This window comes from Theropithecus gelada, chromosome 2, assembly GCF_003255815.1.
Source record: "Theropithecus gelada isolate Dixy chromosome 2, Tgel_1.0, whole genome shotgun sequence".
Taxonomy (NCBI): domain Eukaryota; kingdom Metazoa; phylum Chordata; class Mammalia; order Primates; family Cercopithecidae; genus Theropithecus; species Theropithecus gelada.
In genome coordinates, this window is record NC_037669.1 from 45,160,031 (window position 1) to 45,178,788 (window position 18,758).

Sequence of the window (18,758 nt, forward strand, 5' to 3'; positions counted from 1 at the left end):
ATTCAAGCCTTAATTCAAGGTGAATTTTGTGGATGAAACAGCTACCACTGCCTTGTGGATAAACACACAGGAAAATCTAGCTTTTTTAAAGTTCAAAGACAGAAAGACCAAATTCTTGGACATTTTATATTTTCCTTTCTTTCTTTAGGCCAGAGTAACAAACATCTTTGTTTAAAGGACACAGAGTAAACTCATCTTGACTCAGATGAGCATCAATGGCCGTTCCAATTTGTAGCCTGTTTTAAATATATCTAAATGATTTTTATTCCCCCTTATAATCTCAGTGTCCAAAATGGTATCTGGAGCATAGTGGGGACTCTATTCCTGTCAACGGACCTGGCTGCCTGCTGTTCATATCAAATACTCCTCTTAGCTTACCACTTTATTGTTTTTTAAATGTGTTGCTAAAAGCAAAACTTTACTTTTCAATTTTTTAGTCTTCAGATAACTGAGTAGTGAGAGAAGCGTGTAGTTAAAGAATAAAATCCCTTAGCAGAACAAAACTAGCACATTAACGCAGGCAAAATTTTCTTCCCTGGTATTGACTTGCCTTCTTTTCTTGCTCACACCTTTTCAAGACCTTTAATGTAGAATGTGATCTACCAGCTGAGTGTGTTTGCCTTGGAGATTAGCAGTCTTGCCTGCAACTGGTTCCATAAAATATTTTTGCTTTTCTTTTTCCCCCAACATATGAACACCATTACAATTAAAGAATTTTATGTTTAAAATGTTAAATTCTAAGATGCCTGCTATAGCATTTTCAGATGCTTTATCTTGCCTCTTGTCATTGCTACTTCAGGAGAAATATGGTATATTACATACACCAAGTAATCAGGCTTTAGCAAGTGGAGAAATCAGTAATACTCTAATTCTCAACATACTAGATTTTTATTTCTTATGTGTTCAGTAAATTTAAAACAAGATTTTATAGAAAAAAAATTGAGTATCAAATGGAATTTCTCAGTTAATCTGCTTTCTTAATCTCATATTCATTGTGATATATTTTCTGTTTTAAGACAAATCCATTACCAGCCAGCTACCTAAATATACACATATGGTGAATGTTATCTTAAATAATATACCCATTTTAATCAGGCAAAGCCCTAAAGTCTGCCTATTCAAATTCAGAGATTTTTCACTCCGTAAGGATCACTGCCACTGACTAAATGAAACCTGACACCCCTTACTGAGAAAAAGTTCTGTTTTCCTAAAAGGCAGACACGATTTTTCACATTCAAATGTGTACTACTAAAATTATTAAAGCATATTTTAAACTAAACACTATAAGTTTTATCATATATTCCTGAATCAGTCAAAATCAGCTTCTAAGCCACCAAAACTCAAAAGACAACTTAGATAAGAGAGTTTATATTTCTCACCTATTATGAGATGTTCTACTGCAACTGGGGATGGAGAATGACAGCTGTGACAATTGTCTTTACTCTCCAAATCCAATGAGAAATGGAAAATAGTGCAAGTCCAAAGATAACACAATTAACAGTCACCCTGAGTAATACCCATCATGGCAACTTGACTGTCCTGGTCATCCTTATTAACCCATTCTAACATTGTCACTTTCTTTCATTCATCGAGTTTTTTTTATTGTTTCTCAGTACTACATTTTTCTCATCACCAAATTTCATTTTTAAATGGCAATTCACTGTATCATAACCATGGTACAACAACTATGTTAAGCAAAATGACCCTGGGTTTTAGAAAAGGCTTTTTCTTCCCTGTTTCCTGCATATTAGGCAAAGAAGTAGGTGATATTTTCTAACGAAAGATTTACATCAGATTTTTTTTCAAAGTTAAGGTTCAGTTCTATGGGAAAACAATTTGCCCAAAACACACAATTTCCTGGGAAAATTAGATAAATAAAACTCTATTATTTTGCCAATCTTCTTCCTTCATTTTCTTACTATTCCATACTTCCTGTTTTCATCCTCAAGTCTTATAATCAGTTCATCTTTAAAGCTACTTCTTCCTAAATCAAGGTAACATGTAGAAGAAAGCATGACAAATGTCTGGTACATCTACTTCTCTGTTTCTTTTCATTAACTTTTCCTTATTTTACATAATTCAATCTTAAATCTTTTTTATACCAAAATCCAAAATCTTTTCTGGGAATCAACAATATATAATAAATTGTTGGGAACGGATTCTCTATACAGTTTATAATCTATTTGATGCGTGAAAAGTACTCTTCCTCAGTTCAGCATAACTTTGAATAATCAATTTTTATTCAGATCACCTAAAGTGTTACAACAAACAACCCAGTTCCTTTCTTCTGATGAGAGATCCTGGCACATAACAGGCACTCAAATTATTTGTTGAATAAATGAAAAGAGAGATATATTTCAGAATAAAAAGATGTAATTAAAAATATCCTCTCTCTCTGTTACTAAGGAGCTTGAAAAGACCTATATAATATATACGACATGGGATTTAGATAATATTGTTACATTTTACTGAAAAAAATTCTTAGAATTCATTAATGTTAACCCAACAATCCTCCTAAAACCCTTCTGAGATGGAAAATGTTACCTTCTAATTCACGTAACAAGTGAATACCAAAGTCCAGTAGTAATACCTCATTTATTCAGAAACTTCTAGTGTCAAGATTTGAGGTTTTCAAAAGCTTAAGAGTATAACAATCACCAAAAACAGACTCAAAGGGGCAAAGGAAAGTGATGTTAAGTGGCCACCCAAATATACAGCAATGTAAAAATGAACAGCATGTCACCAAGGAATGAGAAGTGAAGTGATAATAAGCAGTATAACACTTAAAGTCTAACATTGAGGATTTTCAGGGTCAGGTGGGTGGGGGAGAGCCCTAAAATCTCTGTTCTCCTAGAGGGCTTCAACTGCAATATACGATTTTAAAAAATGTTTATGTCAGCTTCAAGACATTAAACACTGAATTACATTGAAGTACACTATATTTAAAAGGAAAACAACACATTAAAGATTTCCCAAAAAATGGTGAAAATGAAATTTGATATTTAAAAGGTGTAAGCTTCTATTATGTAGAAAACTTACTTTCATAAAACAGCTAATTCCACAACAGATGCAAATAGCTTGACCTAGATGATGTTCCCTAGCTCAGTTATCCTCTTCATCAGGCATCCTGCCAAGTGTATTTAGGCAGCTCTCAAGTATCAAAACCTACCTTAAGATGATCAGGCTTTCCCACTGCATTTAAGTTTTCCCAAAAAAAAAAAAAAAGACTCAGCTTTGCCATATGAGAAAGGTTCAGAAAGCAATTATTGCTTAAAATCCATGGCAGCTAAAAGATGACATAACAACACAGTACTTCACAAAACTTATAAAGGGAGCCATAGTTACATGGATGTTTATAAGCTCTGATATTTTTACTAAAACTCTATCGCATTAGTTATATTTCTTGTGCAGGTCCCCAATCTAATACTACACAATGGTGACACAAACTCAAAATATTCACAATAGCAAGATTTTAAGATTTGGAAAAGGTGCTGGGGGAGAATGGAGTCCTCTAGGCATAATAAATCATAATTCTTTGAGGAACTTAAAATTGTTTTTAAGGAATTTGAAACAAGTAACACTTACTGATTTACAAACATGGGTGAGTTTCTCTTTCTCTTCATACCAAAGAGCAGAACAAATTACTTTAACAAAAGTTCTGAAGCATAAATTTTTATACACACTCCTGAGAAAATGTAAAATTACTCACTGATTATACCTTAAAGTTCTAAGACTCCAGACACAAAAACCCCATTCATCTGGAGATGGCAGACCAGTGGTTAAAAACAGTTCACAACCATTCCCTGTCCCATTACATGTAACATGCCAGGATAATTGAAAAATAATTGTTTGTTCTTTATTAAAACAAACAAACAAACACAGGGTTCCACAATGTTGCCCAGGATGGTCTTGAACTCCTGGGGTCAAGCAATTCTTCCGTCTTAGACTCCCAGAGTGCTAGGATTACAAGTGTGAGCCACTGTACCTGGCCTGTTTGTTATTCTTACACCTCTGTCTTCTGTATATTGTTTCTAGTCACTTCATCTTTCTAAGAATTTCTCTAAAGGGCTTCCTTAAAACATTCTCTTATATATACTATACTTAGAACAGGACGACTCTGTCATCTGGCCACTATAGGTATATAAATACTTAAATAATACCTTTAGAAATATTCTAAAATGATACATTATAAATGAGTTTTATCTCAAATTAGACAAGCAAAATAGCTTAAAGTCTGTAAATACCTATCTATATTTACAAATACCTAGAACATATCACCAAAAACAGAGTCCAACACCCAATAAGCAGATAATCTGGGTTTTAGTCAGAATTTCAAGAAGAGAGCACACTTGAAATAGATACCCCATAGATCAGCAATGAATCCAAAGTAACAATCAATCACTATCACAAACGATTTTAGAAATAATTTTGTACACAAAACCTGGTATCATTCTATATTTGAAGAACTTGATTTGTTATGTAAAGAACCCCCAAAAATGACATAAATTACTGAGAAAAACATTAAAACCCCAAGAAAAGAAGTGGAGGGAGAGGGAAGAAAAGAAGGGAGAATTTCACAAAACATGAAATATAAAATGCCAACAAAAATTTTAGAAGTTTAGTGTGACCAGAAACTAAAGAAATTCAAATTTAAACTATAATGAGGCTCCCATCTTAAGCAAAGTCACTCAAGACCAGTGAGAATGCAGACAGATACACCTCAGGTTCACTGCAGGTAGAAATGTAACTGGTATAACATTTCTGAAAAGAGTAACATTATCAAGAAATCTTTCTAAAAGTTCACACCCTTTGATCAATAGTGCACAAAGATACATACTCAAACATTTTAAGTGCAGCATGATTTAAAACAGAAACAAAAGGACTACAACTTTCAAATAACATAATAATGTCCAATAAAGCAATAATTAAATATTAACATGATCTCTCAAAAAATAGATTATGTAGCTAATAAAATGATTACAAAAAACATTAAGAATTTAAAGCACAAAAATTGCTTACATACACTTTAAGTGTTAAAAATCAGCTAATTAAATCTGTATTATACCTACATATCTATCCGCACATATTTGAAAAAAGATAGAAAGGGAATATGGCAGAAAATCCAAGTAGTTATCTCAAGGAAATATAACTATGGGTTATTTTAGTCTCTATGTTTTTCAAAATTTGCTATCGCAGGCATACTTATATAGCCCCCAAATAGTGGTATGCTGGCAAATATTTAACCACCAGCTAAGGAATCACGGGGTAGAGAAGCATTTGCTGATTTCTGGGGTGTAAATATTCCCACCATAGCTAATTATAAGCTACCAATCGTTTTGGCAACTAGTTTGCAAATGAAATCTTGCCAGCCAGCTCGAGCTGGCTCCAACACTCCAGTAAGTCCAAAAGTATAAAAAACATAAATAATGATGATGATTATAATTTCAAAACACAAATATTTAAAAAGCCATCAAAAAAATCTATTACAGTATGATCTTTTTTAAAAGGACTTTCTCACCACATGAGGGAAGAAAAAAATAAGACTTAACTATAAAAATGCAAATATACTGCAGAGAGTTCAGAGAATTTCTAGGAATACCAAAAATGCTGCATACATTCAGCTATCACTATACTAAAGAGAAAAAAGCAGGCCAGGAGTGGTGGCTCATGCCTGTAATCCCAGTACTTTGGGAGGTTGAGGTGGGAGGACTGCTTGAGACCAGGAGTTGGAGACTACCCTGGCCAACATAGGAAGACCCCATTTCTGTAAGAAATTCAAAAATTAGCCAGGCATGGTGGCACATGCCTGTGGTCCCAGCTACTCAGGAAGCTGAGGCAGGAGGATCCCTTGGGACTGGGAGACTAAGGCTGCAGTGAGCCATGATCATGCCACTGCACTCCAGCCTGGGTTACTTGTTGATTTACTAACCCATTCATTAACCCATAAAATATTTATTGAAGATCTATTATGTCTCCTATTCCAGGCTCTTAGGATACAGCTGTGAACAAAATGAAGTCCCTGCCCTCATGAAGTTTACATCCTATTAACAGGGATCCTATACCTTTTGCTGATGAATAACTGGTATTACATTTTCCTGAAACCTTCATATAAAGATAAGGAAAACTAACACAAATGAGAAGAAAGGGCAATGCATGCCATCTGTTAGAGATATGGAAAAAGAAAAGTTCATTTTTAGACAAGTCAGGAACATGGTGAAAGAGAAGCAGAAAAACTGAAAGCAAGGCCCACCACCTCCATGCAGGCATGCACCCCTTCCTACTAAACCACACAAGACTTTTACATCTGCCTTAGGGTCCAGCTAGGTTCTTGCCTATAGAATTAACCAACAGTTGGAATTAAGAGCTTGTGATTACCACCTTAATATATTGTCTTACTTTTGCGGGAGAACGTTGTTTCCGCTTCTTCTTTTTCTGTAAGTCTACTGGCTCTCTGATTTGTTTTTTGTCTCTCATCAGTTGCTCAGATACATCAGTAAAAGTAATTTCCTGCTTTACACTTATCTGTTTAAAAAAAGAAAAGCCAATTTTAGACACAAATAAAAAGTTCGTTGTGACAAAAGGCCATTTTATGTTTAATCCTTTGCTAAACCCACATATAGGTAGGTGCTCCCAGAATGATGATCTATTTGTGTGTGTGCTAACTATATACTGTGCTATAGAATTCATCAATAGGCAGTGAGTAATAAGAATTGAGAGTACATAAATTGAGGGATAAACAATTTTTTTTAAAAATCTACCTGAGAAAAAAGATTAAAGACGTCCTGGGAAAACATGATCATAAGACCAAGCAGAAGTCAGGAAATCGTAACATCAATTTCATTCTCACATTTAAGGAAACTGATACTTAAAAGCACACAAAAAAGGTTAAGTTCAAAAAATCACAATACTGAATGGGCTCTGTATTTATAAAATATCAAGTAAACCACACAAAATTCTAAAAGATAATTTATCAAAAGAAGGACAAATTAACAATGAAAATCTACTCATCTTCATGCTCAACATTTTTGTCATATGACTCAAGATCTTAGCCAGTACTTTCCTGGGCTCTACAACAAACCATCACCAAATATGTGTTTACAGAAGCAAGTATAATTTTAGGCCGCTACACTGTACAAGACATGATACTAACTACATAATAGAGAAATACTAGAAGAAACATTAAGATTTCAACAATGTTCTTCAATTTTCAGATCTCAATTCTCAGAGTTACTTGTCCTTAAAGAAAGAAAAGAAAAACCAAGGTTCTAAGATCACTAACGGTACTGTCGTCACTTCTCATCAGATTTGATGGTGTTCAGTCATCCCCTCCTCACTGCTACATTTCCAATCTATCCTTGAAGTTAAACAAGAACCTTAAAACTAAGAAACTTTCAACTCAGGCTATAAAATACACTAAAGATCCTTGAGAATAATTCAGTAAGAACAATATGCTAACGGCTACATTTTCAATAACCATACTAAAAAGCATGATGCAAAAGATGATCAACATCTTACAGATTCACAGTGTAAAGGTGGAAAACAGCTGTGTAGAAGAGGTTCACAAGAAAAATGCAACCCAAGCCAGGAATCTCAGACTGACCAAATAAAAACTGGAAGTTCTCATGAATTCCTGAAATGCAGGCCATGGGAGAATCACAAATCAAGAACCTTGGCACAAAAACATGATATAAATGATGATTTATTTAGCTAGTAATTCTACCAAGTTACAGAAGGGTGCAGTGACCACTCTTCTGGCTTTGTTGGTATCAATTATTTTGAATACGAAATAGGATGGTAAAATCACCACCTACAAGACTTGGGAATACAGACCTCTTATCACCTCTGAAGTGATATTTACTGAAAAACAATTACTGGGAATGAGTATGAGACAAGAAAAGATAACAGACTATGTAAGCAGCTGTGGAATTTTTCTGCCCTATTTTGAAAGAGTACCAACAAGTAGTGCAAACATTTCTGTCAGCGTGTAAATTCCAAATAAACCATGGAAATGTAGCATGCGGCAATAAAAAAGAGGAACTCTTTTTAGCAAGTGTCAAGAGTGTAAGATAAATTCATAAATAAGTTCTGCTGTTAACTGCCATTCACAAACCAAAGAAGAGTCTTTATATGCAAACAGTAAAACAGATTAATACATATATCTGAACCTGTTATTTCCACATATATGGAAAGTGATTATATGAATACTATGATTTTCACCTAGTCCCATTAGTACCCTCATGCCTATTTGCAGGCCTGAATTTCAATGCTGTTCTTATTACCAGTCCAGAAATGCCACCACCATCACCATCCACCACCACCCTACCTGCCCTTCTTCAGATATGCCTAAACACAGACATTTCTCCTAAAACTCTAAGGCCCCTGCTCATCCACTGAGCCAATCTCCCTCTGGGCTTCCCACTTTGAAACTACAGAAGCTACCAGACATGATTTCCTTTTCACATCTCCCTTCTATACTCATCTAACTTCTTCCCCAAGTTAAGACAGAAGTAGAGATCTATAGTGTCATGCTTCCTCTCCTCTTGCCACTCCCTATGCTGGTTCTTTCTTGCAAGTTCTAAAACATCTCTTAATTACCCTATTTCTCATTTTCAATCTTTCCCTCTTTATTCTCCTGACTTTAAATATAAAGAGTCCTCCCTATACTGAAAATATCCTTCCTTTGATTCTAATCATTAACTCAACTCCAGAATGACTTGCTTTATCAAGACTTATTTCTCACCCCAAAATAAAGTCTTACTTTTATATTTAACTATTTAGCGTACATGTATACTGTCTTGATATTTTAAAGTAAGATACTCTTTATTGGTATTTCTTACAACAGCTGTCATTCATTTTCTCATTCAATGGCTATTAAGTGCCTGCTATGTCAGGCTAAAATACTATAACAAAAACATTTACTGAGATTGTAATATGTGCAAAGTGCCATTCTACATACATTCTAGATACTACATTCTAAATATGAGATTTCCTTTTCAAAGGTCTTAAAATGTAGATGCAGAGTTCTGATGCATTACCAAAAAAAACCAAAAAACAAAAAACAAACAACAACAACAACAAAAAACACCTAATACAGACAGCACATGTCATACTCAAACTGAACGGAACAGAGAATAAGGGCAGAAATTCAAAGAGAGAAATAAAGACAATGTGAAACAACTGCATCAGACTTTAGGGACAAAACAACAAATGATGACAGCTGCAAGTTTATCACATATATCTCCCGTTTTAATTTTTTCTTGCAAATTTGCTACTCTTCTCAACTTCATCTAGTCTCAATAAGTGATATAACAAATATAAATTAACTAAAATAACGTTGCCAGACATAATATGATGAATAAGTATTTCACTACAGTTGCAAATTTTGGTCTACCCTCTCTCCCCACCTTCCAAACAAGATGACTGACTCCTTGGAATCATTTTAGACTCTTCCTTCTCTTTATTCCCAACATCCTGCACCCACACCCAGTGACATCCACTTCCCTCCAATTAACCATACAACCTCACTGACTTAGAGCATTATCATCTCCCAATGTATTCTTCTACAAATAAATTAATATAAAACTATTTCCTTATCATTTCCTCAGTGAGGAATTGGCAACAGACTGTTGCCTATAGTATCCATTATCAGCTCCCCAGCTCAACTTCCAAAATTCTATATGATCTACTTTACAGAAAAGACCTAAGGTACTTGGCAGAAGGATATGACCTTACCATCACTCCTCTCCATTTCTAGAGTCACATGTTCTTATCAATTTTCAATTTCAAATTTTGATGTTCTCTCTCATCTCCCAACCCACTGGAGTAAAACGAAGGTGGTCTTTCTGTTTTCTCCTATACTCTACTACTGATTCCATTCCCACCCATTTCCACAGCTCTGCTGTTTCACTATCTATTTTATAGTCTCCCTGTCACTACTGGCTACTTCTTCTCTTCTTAAAAGCACACTGAAATTTCCCCTATAAGTTCTTGTGGACCAAAATTTTTCCAGCTACTATCTTCCTTCTTTTGGCCAAATATTTTGAAAGAATAATCTGTAGTCAGCATAGAGATAAAATAATTGTGCCCAAATTTAGAGAAATGGTTGTTCTGAGAGTAAAAGTAGTACACACCGCCGTATAAAAAAAGATGTGTTTAACTATCACTAGAAGGAACCTGTTCAAAATACTGCCTAGGCAACACCCAAGTTGAATCAAGGTGACTGAAAGTATAACAGGTTTAAATATAAAAGGAAAGGTATGACACAATTAACGGTACTGTAAATGTACTGTCTAAAGAATGTCAGCAATATGGGGGTATTCATGGAGTCCAGAAAAGGAGAAATTTAAGATTAAGTTTTAATTTGCATGTATATTTCCAGCATAGAACTGCAAGAACAGTTTGATGTAACCAGACAACAGGAAGACTTCAAATTCTAAGCTCACAAAGCCACAGAACAGGACAGGGAGGTGAAGCAATACACTGATGGACAGGCCTGTGTGAATCATGAACTATACCTGTCCCGTTTGCCTGATCCATGACTGCATGCAAAATTTGGAAAAGAGCTACATTTGTCAGGCGAAAGTCCATAGCTATCCTTTGATTTTGAAAAGGTTCAGAGAGCCACAGTTGGAAACAAACATTCTGGTCTATATACCTATTACATTTCTCACTATAAATGTAAATTCTGGTTACTAGATCACCATCTTACAGTTTATATAATTAAAGATGAACTAGATGAACTGATCAAATCAAGTTACCTTACCTGAATCAGTGCTGACCATCCCTATCCTACTTGGAAATTCTAGTCTTCCAAGTTCCATAAAATCACCTAATTTAAGTTCTCTCCTTTTCTTCATAGCAGTTCTTCTGGATCCATCCTTCCAGTGATATGTGCCTGTATTTTGTAACAGTTTCAGTAAATTTACATCAGTGGTTCTTAACTCTTTATGTTTAAAGTCGGGAGAATAAAAAAGGAAAGACTGAAAATGAGAAAAAGGTCAGGGTAATCAAGAGATGTTTTAGAACTTGCAAAAAACAGTCAGCATAGTGTGGGGACTCCTGAAGGTCCCTTATACCCTTTTAGGTCATGACATCAAAACTGCTTTCACAATAGTATCAGATTTTTAAAACTCTCTTTCTCTCAAAAGTATACAGTGGCATTTTACAGAGGCTAATTAAAATGTGATATCACCACAGACTGAATATATGTCACCAAAGATATGCGTTATATCCAGTTATATTAAGCCAGATAATAAAGAGATATCAAAAAATGTAAAACAATTTCCCTCTTCTCACTAAATTTTTTGTTTTGGAAAACAGTTATTTTTTATTTACAAATGTTACATGCTAACATGTAGTGAGTTTTATTGTGACAAATTAATACGTAAAACTCTAAATTTCTCAACTTTAATTTTGAATATGGTAAATACTGATACATATAACCAACATAAGCAAAAGCTCTCAGGAGTCCTCAGCATTTTTTAAGAGTATAAAGGGACCCTAAGACCAGAATATTTGAGAGCTGCTAATCTAGATATATCTTAACTATACAATCCCTTTCTCTCCTACACTCAACCTCTTTTAATACAGATGCCTGGGCCCCACCAATATAAAGAAATTACTATAGATGTCGTGTGCATGTGTGGCTTAGTAGACATACATGTATTTCCTAGCTTGTTTGCTGAGGTCACTAAAAAGCAACGACACCCAACACACCTAGCACCCAGATCTTGGTTTCTAAATGCCATTATCCAAATAAAAAAGAACCAGAGTCCTCTGAGAAGTGGCTGAGCCCAGAGCTGAGTCAGGGAAAAATATAAGATTACCTTAGAAGATCATAATGTCAGAAGCTAAAGTGTTCAAAAATGGATCAGAGGATGTCAAAAGGACATAAGACCCAGACTAAAAGAGCTCCTAATGGCCAAAGATGGAGTGATCCGAGCAAGAAGGTAAGGAACAACAGTACTGGATTATAAACCACAGAATAAAATGAATATCCACAGATACAAAATTAAATAGTAAAAACAACAAATAAATGGAGGAAATGGGACAGCTACAAGGAACATCAATATAGAAGGAATGAAGAAAAGACAAAAATCACAATTAGGTAAACATCATGGTAATAACCATCACAGGCAAGGTCCCCACCAATAGATGCTAAAGTTAGTGGGCAAAATTTTGAGAAACAGGATGTTTAAACGGTCTCAAAGTATCTCCTCCAAGGTATCTGTCAATTAGAAAGAAAAAAATAGTAACTTTACAGTGGGGAAACCCAGCAGATAATCACAGTAAAGAAGGATCAAGGTTACTATCGCCAGTTTTAAGACCTATCCACATTATGTGCCCCTGATATGATGCACCGAGGGGGACACAACATCACTTCCGTGGGGATGTCCAAAGTGCAGAGCATCAATCTAACCATGAGAAAACACCAGAGAAGCTCAAATTAAGAAACAGCCTACAAGACAACTGACCAATATTCATCAAAGTATAAAGGTCACAAAAGATGAAGAAAAGTCTGCATTCAACTGAAACACATTGGAGGTGGCTAAAAAAACAGGATAACTCAATGAAAGGTGGGTCCTGAATTGAATCCTCAAACAGAAAAAGGGCATTTGGAGGGAAACATAAAATTCAAACAAGGTCTGCAGTTTAATAGTATTTCACCAATGGTAAATTCCTGGTCTTGAAAACTGTACCATACGGTTGCATAAGTTTTAACATTAGGGGAAGCTGGGTGAAAGGTTTATGCAAACTCTTATTTCTGCAACTTTAAGTATAAAATTATTTCAAAATGAAAAGTTAAACTAGACTCTGATTTTTCTAACTACAAAAATACTCAACATTTACATGGCATTTTTATGAGTTTGTGATTCTGCCTCCTCAGCATAAACTAAGATTTATCAGACATTTACTATGTGCCATGCACTGTCCTAAGTGCTGAAGACATAAATACAATACACGGGGAAGACATGGTCTCCAGCCTGTATAGTCTATTGCACTGAATCCTACAGTAACACTATATTAAGAATTTTCATTAAAAAAATAGAAAACTAAGGCCCAGGAAGGTTGAGTTACTTGCCTTAAAGCACATTAATTAAGACAGAAAGATAAAATTTAAACCAAAGTCTTCTGAATCCAGTGACTAAGATCCTAACGATTGTGATCTGTGAATTCTTTCTTATCCTCATGTTACCAATAAACAAACTAAAATTTCAGGGAGGTAAGTGTCTTACCCAGTTATTAAGTTGTAAAACTAGGACTTAAGATCAAATACCTTTCAGTCCAGGACTGCTTTTCAATAAATCTAAGTTATTCAAACTTATTTAAAAATGCTTTTTATACAAACATACTGTATTTTTCCATATATGAACTATAGTTTGGTTGCTTCCAAAATAAGAAAAAAACTTCTAGTGGTTTTAGAACACGTAGTGATTATTACTAAAGGAAAACAAAATGTTAAAAAAAAAAAAAAATAGGCCAGGCACGGAGGCTCATGCCTGTAATCCCAGCACTTTGGCAGGCCGAGGTGGGTAGATCACCAGGTGAGGAATTCAAGACCAGCTGGCCAAGATGGTGAAACCCCACCTCTACTAAAACTACGAAAATTAGCTGAGCGCAGTGGCAGACACCTATAATCCTAGCTGCTTGGGAGGCTGAGGAAGGAGAATCGCTTGAACCTGGGCGGCAGAGGTTGCAGTGAGCTGGAATCGTGCCACGGCACTCCAGCCTGGGCGACAGAGTGAGACTCTGTCTCAAAAAAAAAAAAAGACAAAATGCCAAGAATATTTAGATGAAACAGAAGACTTGGGTTTCAAATCTATCTCTTCCAATTATTAGCTAGGTGAACCTGGCTTCCAGAGGTAGTATGGCAAAACAAGAAAAGCACAGGCTTGGGAATTCAAAGAAATAAAATCCAGTTTCAAATAGTAATACTAACTGTGTGTGACACTGAACAACTAAAACTGAATCATGCCGAACTTTGCTCACCTGTAACCTAGAGGGGAAAATCTCATAGGATTTTTACAGAGTTAAACAAGATAACTCTGTAAAGTACTAACTACAGTACAGAGCACTATGAAATAGTTCTTGATGCCTCTTAGTATCATAATAAACTCATCTGTTCATTGGTAGTAGTAATAAAATCCATCTTACATCAGAAAATCAAATGAGATTACATGAAAAGCACCTTGAAAACCTTTAAGCACTAAATGAATATAGTTATTAATTATCATACAATTAATAGGTGTGTAACTGCTTGGATACACAAAGGATTAGCAATTTCTATAAAATATCTCTACTTAGACATCTTGATATCTAACTCAATATGCCTAAAAAATAATCTTTCCTTTCACGTTAGATCCTCCTTCTAAATTCCCTGCCTTTCAATATGTTATCCCAGTATCCTATCTAAAGATTCTTTTTTTTTTTTTTTTAAGACAGAGTCTCACTCTATCACCCAGACTGGAGTGCAGTGGTGCAATCTCACCTCACTGCAACCTCCACCTCCCAGGTTCAAGCAATTCTCATGCCTCAGCCTTTCGAGTAGCTGAGACTACAGACATATACCACCACACCCAACTAATTTTGTATTTTCAGTAGAGACAGGGTTCGCCATGTTGGCCAAGCTGGTCTCAAACTCCTGGCCTCAAGAGATCTGCCCACCTTGGCCTCCCAAAGTGTTGCGATTACAGGCGTGAGCCACCATGCCCAGCCAATGCTACTTTTTAGTTTTCTTTTCTACCTTCCACCCAGGACAAAGTCCAGTTGTTGCTGTTCTTCCTAAATACAATATACAAATCTAGAAATTATACTTCATATTTCCTTCTTTAGATTATTTATGATGATACTAAGTTGGGACTCTCATATACTACTAGAGGGAAACTAAATTGGTCATCTTTTGTAGACTACAATCTGGCCAATATACAATAAAAGTCTTAAGAGACTTACACCGAAGAAATGCTTTCACATGACAAAAAAGCACATATATAACACCACAATATTATTTACAACAGTAAGAAAAGGGTGCAAATGTCTAATACCCAATAATAAAGATATAGTGAGATAAGTTATAATGCAGCTATATGGCATTATACAAATATTAGAAATCTGACTTTTAATGACCAAGATGAAATGCTCATGGTGTAAGTTAAAGTAATAAATATAAATAGGCATGTAGATAAACACCTTTTCACAATTTTATACAAACACAAATATAAATAGAGCAAATTTTATGCAAACACACAACTACCTACATAGAAAAACAAAAAAGAAACATTAAAATGCTAGCAATGGAATGTTAAGAGCAGTTATCCTAGAGTAGTAAGATTATAACAATTTTTATTCTCTTTATAGTTTTAAAATTTTTACATTTTTCAACCTTAAAAAGAAATTAAATCCAATCCTAGTACAAATCCTTACCATTAATTTAAAAACATATTATTATCTTAATATACTAAGTTGTTCTAAAAACTGAAACATTAACCCAGCAAAGTGAGAGAAAATCTCTATGAGTAAGTTTGAGAAAGAAACCAGAGCTATCAAATAAATCTTAATCTCTACACTTCACATCACCAGCAAAAATCAATTCCCAGTGGATTACTGATCTAAATGGGAACAGAAAACCATAAAGCCTCCAGAAGTTAAAAAAGGAAAATACCTTCACAATGTTGGGACAGGCAAAAATTTCTTAAGAGGGACACAAAAAATATCAAAAGGAAAAGACTTATACAATAAATTGAACCTTATTAACTCCTGTTTATCAAAAAAGCAAAAAGACCAGCCAGAGTCAGAAATGATAATTGCAATACATACATCCAACCAGCGGATAAAAAACTACTACAAATCTGTAAGAGAAAGAAACAACCTAATAGAAAATTAGGCAAAAGATGAACATCTACCTTACTAAAAAATAATATTCAAATTGTCAATAAACATGAAAAGACATTCAATTTCATTAGTTATCAGTGAAATGAAACATTAAGCCATATTGCAATTCCACTATCATACCACCAAAACAGCTAAACTTAAAAGGACTGACAAGATCAAATAGCAAGGATATAGAGCAATCATTATAAATTGGCAAAACCAATTTAAACAACTTGTCAGTATGTACTAAAGCTGAACATATGCATATCCAGTAAATTCAATTCTAAGTATATAACCAACAGAAATGAATACATACACATACAAGTGACATCCAAGAATATTCACAGCAGCACTTAATACCAAACATTTAGAAACAATCTAAACGCCTATTAGACTAGAATAAATGAAATTCATTCAACTGATGATTATACAGAAATTACATGCAATAACATGGGTATATCTCATAAACAATGAAAATAAAGAAACCAGATACTCAGTATATAGTGTCTATGATTCTGCTTATTTCAAATTCAAAGTCAGGTAAAACTAATAGACTATGACAAAAGTGTTGGGGTAGTAGTAGTCTTTAGGAACTAGAGGAGTGCTGTGACCAAAAGGGATTCTATATCTTGATCTTGATAGTAGTTACATGAGATGTTCACTTCAGAGAAATTTAACCAAGATGTACTCTTATGATTTGTGCACTTTTCTGTATAGATGTTACATTTCAATAAAAAGACATATACCTAGAGCAATGATATAAATGTGCGCGCATGCGCACACACACACACGCTCCTTTCCAATTATTTCACTCAAACAAACCCAGTAATAACAAATGTCAATCAACAGAGGAGTGTGATTAAATAAATTATGGCATATCCTTTAATCACTCATTAAAATAGGGCAGTTTTAAACTGGAAACATGGAAATCTCCACAAGATGTGTCATTAAATGAATAACGTAAATTTCAAATGCACACAAACAGCATTATCCAATTTATGTAAAACAAAATATTGTATATTTATATTAAATATGCCTTTTTTTTTTTTTTTTTTTTTTTTTGGAGACAGAGTCTCGTTCTGTCGCCCAGGCTGGAGTGCAGTGGCGCAATCTCAGCTCACTGCAAGTTCCGCCTCCCAGGTTCATGCCATTCTCCTGCCTCAGCCTCCCAAGTAGCTGGGACCACAGGTGCGTGCCACCACGCCCGGCCAATTTTTTTTTTTTTTTTTTTAGTAGAGACAAGGTTTCACCGTGTTAGCCAGGATGGTCTCAATCTCCTGACTTCGTGATCCACCCGCCTCAGCCTCCCAAAGTGCTGGAATTACAGGTGTGAGCCACTGCGCCCAGTCAAATATATGTATTATATATCCAAAATGTATTATATAGACAAAAATGTATGCACACAATATGTTTCTTTATAAATGTAAAACTTCCAGAAAGGTATTAACATTAGTAGCTATTTCTTTGGAATTAGAGTAGTAGACAGACATCGGAAACAAGGAAATTTTTACTTTTCACTTTATTATTTCTTCTACCTTGTTTTAATTTTTACAATGACAATGTAGTCCTTTTATAATAAAATACAAATATAAAAACACCAAAGTAGACCTCTCTGAAACTAATGTAGCTAGGCCGACTCTACATACCCTGTCCTAAATGATTTCCAATTTGTGTACTGTACTAGTAGTCTAAGAGCGTAACTCTCCTTCAGTACCACTGTCTCACAATTCCAGATGAAGCAATTAGACATCAAAGGTCAGAGAGAACTATATTAAGAGTGTTAGGAGACTGGTTATGTTATTAAAGTCAGCTAGAAACCAGCTGTGGTGGCTTACACCTATAATCCCAACACTTTGAGAGGCTGAGGCAAAAGGCTGGCTTGAAGCCAGGAGTTCAAGGCCAGTCTGGGCAACCTAGCAAGTTTCCATCTCTATAAAAAATTTAAAAATAAAAATAATAAAGTCATCTATAAAGAAATCTTCTACCAACAATTTATGTCCACTTTAGGGGGAAAAAAAAGATATAAACTGGGTCAAACAACCTTAAGAGCAAGTGAGGATACTGAAAAATAGACCATGTTGGGTCAACTCCCTAAAACAATCTACTGGAAGAGACAATCTGATTCATCTACTTGCCTGTTGAGTTGAAATCATTAATAATAAGCAATAAACATGACTCCCACCAGGAAAGGAACAGTACTCAGTACATGCTTTCTGCCCAAATGATGATTGCTGGTAGATAATACACTTTTTTAAAGAGCCATGTGGTATGAGAGTAAAATCTTGTGAAAAAACTAGAGTTGAAGTTAGTTACCATCTATTCTCCTTAAAACAAAACTACTACTGAATCCCTCAAATAAACTTTAAAAGAAATGCAATGGTAGTTAAGAATTGCGTATAACTTATAAAAGACTTCGAAAAAGTACATAATGTAATAAATAACAAGTTGGAAGTTAGCCAGAGAGGGGAAGAAACATATTCTATAAATGGCTATTTAAGCCAACAAATACAAAGGCAAACTGATTTGTCACCCCCCAGAATGATTCTGAAAGATCATTCGTCACCAATAAACGCAATGCAATTCCTCAATTAAAGCAAAGCACAAAATATTTGTCAAAAATAATAAATACCACAAAGCCACTGAAATGGGTAAAATAATTCCTTTTTTCTAATAGGAAGAAAAAAGTCACCAATCCCTAGCATCTGTATATTAAGTTTTTATTGACTGGAGCATGAAATATTTGGGAGAATTATCTATACCCTCTTCCCTAAACTAGTAATAGGATTTAAGGAAATCTAAAACTAAAAACCAAAACAGAGGTCTTACACCAATGGCCAAATATATTTTGAGTTTCCTAGGCCATTAAATGAATTAATCATAAACACAAAAAT

The 18,758-nt window shown here is 34.7% G+C and overlaps 1 protein-coding gene across 13 annotated transcripts in view; it reads right to left on the reverse strand.

Annotated features, from left to right (window-relative positions):
- Window positions 1-18,758, reverse strand: part of ZNF148 (zinc finger protein 148) — a 141,647-nt gene that overhangs the window by 48,598 nt on the left and 74,291 nt on the right. For 11 of the 13 annotated variants that reach the window (XM_025375829.1, XM_025375827.1, XM_025375823.1 and 8 more), the window contains one exon: window positions 6,397-6,522. The exons of 1 other annotated variant lie outside the window; for it this stretch is intronic. In XM_025375829.1, coding sequence (XP_025231614.1) covers window positions 6,397-6,522 — 126 coding nt within the window. Of the gene's footprint in view, window positions 1-6,396; window positions 6,523-10,762; window positions 11,089-18,758 lie in introns of those variants that run through there. One more of the 13 variants, XM_025375831.1, reaches the window with a different exon arrangement.